Genomic DNA, 4,527 nt, shown 5'->3' with positions numbered 1-4,527 from the left:
AGCCTGGTGGAACCACTGAGACTACGGCCCCTAGCTGCCGTTCAGGTCTGGAATTGAACCCACTCATGTGGCTTTCAGCCAAAGAAAAGACAGGCATATGAGCTGAACATTTACCCTAGATAGATACACTCCTTGGAGAGAACAATCATGGGAGAATAGAAGGGCTGTGTGTGCACAGGGAGACAGACAGTTCAGGGGGCAGGAGTGCATGGAGGGAAGGACACAAGGAAGAGGTAACTATGGGTAGGAAGTGGGAGGGGAGCTGTTGCATTGTGGGAAACTATATTCAATATCATGAGACAAAGTGTATGGAAAGTGAATTTGCTCTGCAAACTTTCACCCGAATCATAATTTAAAAAAAAAAAGAGAGAGACAAAACACATACAAACAAAAAAAAAAAAACCCACTTAGTGTTGAAAAAAAAAAAAAAAGTAAAGCTATGCATTTTCTTCCTTTTTAATGAAAAAAAAATTGTTTCTCTGCTTTCTTTACATGTTTTTACAAATATGGAACAGAATCATGAGTTTGTGGATGAACAAGTCTTTGAAGAAAGCTGCATGGAAGTTGCAACTGTCAATCGTCCTTCAAGTCACAGTCCCTCTCTGTCTTCACAACAAGGAGTCACCAGCACTTGCTGCTCACGACGACATAAAAAAACTTTCCGTATCCCAAATGCCAATGTATCAGGGAGCCACCGGGGCAGTGTGCAAGAACTCAGTACAATCCAGATTAGGTGTGTGGAGAGAACACCACTATCCAACAGGTACCTATTAAAATTAATGCATGCTGTATAAGTACAAGGGAGCTCTGATGACATGGTGGTTAAGGCATTAGGCTACTAACCAAAAGGTCAGTGGTTTGAACCCACCAGTCGCTCCACGGGAGAAAGATGAGGCAGTCTGCTTCTATAAAGATGTATAGCCTACAATAACCTAAGGGGCAGTTCTACTCTGTCCTATGGGGTGGCTAAGAGTCAGAATCCCCTCAACAGCAATGGGTTTCATTTGGGTTTTGGGTGACTGCACACCTGTGCTGACTCACAGAACATAGCTATTCCTTCAATTATGCTGCTATCTTGGTAACATCTAAATTCTAGCCAAGGTTTAGAATAAGACAAAACTGATACTGTAACAAGTAGGTAAACTGATCTAGGGCATATTAGTTAAGGCTCAAAAGGATCAGTTGTATCAGTAGCAAAAGAGTGGAAAGAAGCAAAGATAGTTAGGCACCCACAAATGTGTTTCTACCTCTTCAACCCCAAATCCTTTCTTATTTGAGCTAGTAGTGATATACTCAGGAGCCTGAAATGATGGTCAACACTACTGAAAGAGACAAAATTGGCATGGATATGATTGAAAATTATCCAGCAGCACCTAAAGCTATGTAAGCACATTTCATGTAACTATGAAAAGTAAAACTATGCCAACACACATCTCTTGAATCAATAGGCAATTTTTATCATAAAGGTATTTTTGACCGTATCAAACACAAAATCAATCCAATACCAAATAAATAAATAAATAAATGTGAAATGTTAATTAAAACTGTTGATCTCTGGCTTATGGACAATATGAGTGAGATATATATATATATATATATATATATATATATATATATACACACACACACACACACACACACATTTATGTTTTCCCTTTGCTTTTCTTTATTTAGTATTTGTATTTACTATAAACATAGGTGTAACAAAGTAGTACATTTAAATGACGCAAGTCCTTACAAATACCCTACTTTTTTCATCAAATGAAACAATGTCTATTTTTTAGAATAATGATCTGTTAAATCAGTCCTGCTTCTTTGTTGGCATTCAACTATCTTTGTTGAAAACTTAGATGGGATGCAGAATTTGAAATATGTTGATTTACTAGATTTGATGTCTCTGGGACAAGCCTATTAAAATTGGAAGCAATATAAGATTTCTGTCTCCTAATATATTCTGCCTCTGAGTTGTTTATGTCATTCAGAACCAAGTAGGAAATGGAGAAGTGTTTGGAAAGAAAATGGTAGTATATTAACGTTTTAATTGTTTTCCATGAAAGTAAAAATGGTTTGAAGCTCCTGTTTATACCCTTTTTACCCCTTCCTGTTTTCTCTCACTTCCCTACATAGAGGATAAGATTCATGCAAGATTGGCACTTTGGAAAACTCTGAAGTGTTTGATAATAATGACTAACTTTTGGGGTTCTTAACATGTGGCCAAGGAGCCCTGTTGACACAATGGTTAAGAGCTCGGCTGCTAACTGAAAAGTTGGAGGTTCATATCCACCATCTACTCTGCTTGTCTGCTTGTGTAGCACCCCGCTTCCATGAAGAGCACAGCCTTGGAAGCCCTGCAAAACAGCGTATTCTGCCTTACGGGGTCACCGTGAGTTAGAATCAACTTGACAGCAATTGTTCAGTTTTTTGGCTAATATGTGGCCATCACTAAGTTGAGAGCTGTGAGAGCTTCATATGTCCTGTAGAGCAGAGTAACTGAAGAGACATAATAAAAAGATGCTGTGGTCAAAGGAATTGAGAAACCTACTACCTTAGTTGAGGAGCTCTGGTGGTGCAGTGGTTAAAATGCTCAGCAGCTAAATCAAAGGTCAGCAGTTCAAACCTCAGCCACTCTATGAGAGAAAGATGTGGCAGTCAAAGATGTGGCAGTCCAGCTCCTTAAAGATTTATAGCCTCCAAAAGACTGAGGAAGCTCTCCTCCATCCTACAGGGCTGCTGAGTCAGAATCAACTTCATGGCAGTGAGTTTACTTTTCCTTCTGGTTTAGTGTCATAGTTATCTAGTGCTACTATAACAGAAGTACCATGGGTGAGTGACTTTAACCAACAGAAATTTATTTTCTCATAGTTTAGGAGGCTAGAAGATTGACTTTAGGGTGCTCTTTCTCTATCTCCCTCAGTCTAATCTGAGGGAAGGTGCTTGTCTGTTTTCAACTTCTTTGGTGGTGTAGTGCCTAAGACATTTGACTTCTAACCCGAAGGCTGGTGGTTCAAACCCACCAGCCACTCCTCGGAAGGAAGGTTGGGCAATCTACTTCCATAGAGATACTGCCTTGGAAACCCAAGGAGGGGTTGCTATGAGTCAGAATCAACACGATGGCAGTGAGTCTGGTTTGGTTTTATTCCTTTGGCTTCCTTGCTGAACTTCACATGACATGACATCTGTCTCCCAGGATTCCTGCTTGCTTGCTTAATCTGCTCTTTTTATCTCAAAAGAGACTGACTTAAAACATATCCTACACCAAATGTCTTATTATTATAACAAAGAAAACCCATTCCCAAATGGGATGATAACCAGCAATACAGGAGTTAGGATTTACAACATATATTTGAGGTGGGGGTACAATTCAATCCATATCACCTAGACATCATGTCCCATTAAAAATTCTTTCTCAAACTTCTCAGAGTTCCTGACTTCAAGAACACTCCTTTTTGCTTAGCCCAGGCTTTCCAAACTTACTGGATCCTTTTTCCTGCATTTTTGTGGAATATACTTTGAAACACACTGATTGAACCAAATTGATCTGGCTTTTAGGTATCTATTTAATGTTAATGACCTGATAGATGTTCATCTTATCAATCTGAACGAAACTTGAGTGTTATGGAGTAGATTCTGACTCATAGCGACCCTATAGGACAGAGTAGAACTGCCCCATCGTGTTTCGTGGGCTATAAATGTTTCCGGCAGCAGACTGCCTCATCTTTCTGTCATGGAGTGGCTGGTGGGTGCAAACCACCAATTTTTTGGTTAACAGCTGAGCACTTAAGCACTGTGACATCAGGGGTCCTTTTAATATATACTGAAGTTTGTTGTTGGTTTTTTTTTATCATGGTAATTTGTTTTTAGACATTTAAAATGTTATTTAATGACATTGAGGCATATATATCTCAGTTGTATAAAAAAAAAAAAAAAAAGATGAAGAAGAAGAATTGATCAAACAATTTACTTTCTTAAATCCTTTTTTTTTTTTTTCCTCATCAGCCGGTCAAGTTTAAATGCCAAAATGGAAGAGTGTGTTAAACTAAACTGTGAACAGCCTTATGTGACTACAGCAATAATAAGCATCCCGACACCTCCAGTAACCACCCCGGAAGGAGACGACTGGCCAGACCCTCCCGAATACTCAGGAGGGAATGTGGTTCGAGTGTCTGCTTTATGAGACGATTGGAATAAAGTCTAAGAGAATTTGAGCCCTGGCTGTGAGAAGAATTCTAATGCAGAAGAAAGAAAACAATAAACTTTTTGCAGATAAAACAGCAAAGCAAGAAGGTTGGTAGTGAGACAAAAACATAGCTTCCAAACTTGAGGATGTGAATAAGACCACCCCACGGCATTTCTAGACAGAGTTTGATCTGTGACCCAGCAGAGTCTTCTGTGGCCCTTTGACTTTGTGAATGAGCACAATGAAATGCCGCTTATCCATGCTTCTTATGATCAGAACTCTTTTTTAATAAAATAAATCTTTGAACATAATGTTCCAGTTGAATGCGAAACAAAAAAAAATATGGAAAA

General features: G+C 39.0%; 1 protein-coding gene across 1 annotated transcript in view; it reads left to right on the top strand.

Moving 5' to 3' along the window:
• The window catches only part of KCND2 (potassium voltage-gated channel subfamily D member 2), a 637,468-nt gene extending 633,294 nt beyond the window's left edge, over window positions 1-4,174 (top strand). The window contains exons 5-6 of the mRNA XM_007952812.2: window positions 516-763; window positions 3,997-4,174. Of these exons, the coding sequence (XP_007951003.1) occupies window positions 516-763; window positions 3,997-4,174 (426 nt within the window). The remainder of the gene's footprint in view (window positions 1-515; window positions 764-3,996) is intronic.
• Window positions 4,175-4,527: the final 353 nt, after the last annotated feature.

Source organism: Orycteropus afer, unplaced genomic scaffold, assembly GCF_000298275.1.
Source record: "Orycteropus afer afer isolate SDZICR_OR568_19922 unplaced genomic scaffold, OryAfe1.0 scaffold00359, whole genome shotgun sequence".
Classification (NCBI taxonomy): Eukaryota; Metazoa; Chordata; class Mammalia; order Tubulidentata; family Orycteropodidae; genus Orycteropus; species Orycteropus afer.
This window is presented reverse-complemented; position numbering and strand designations above follow the sequence as displayed.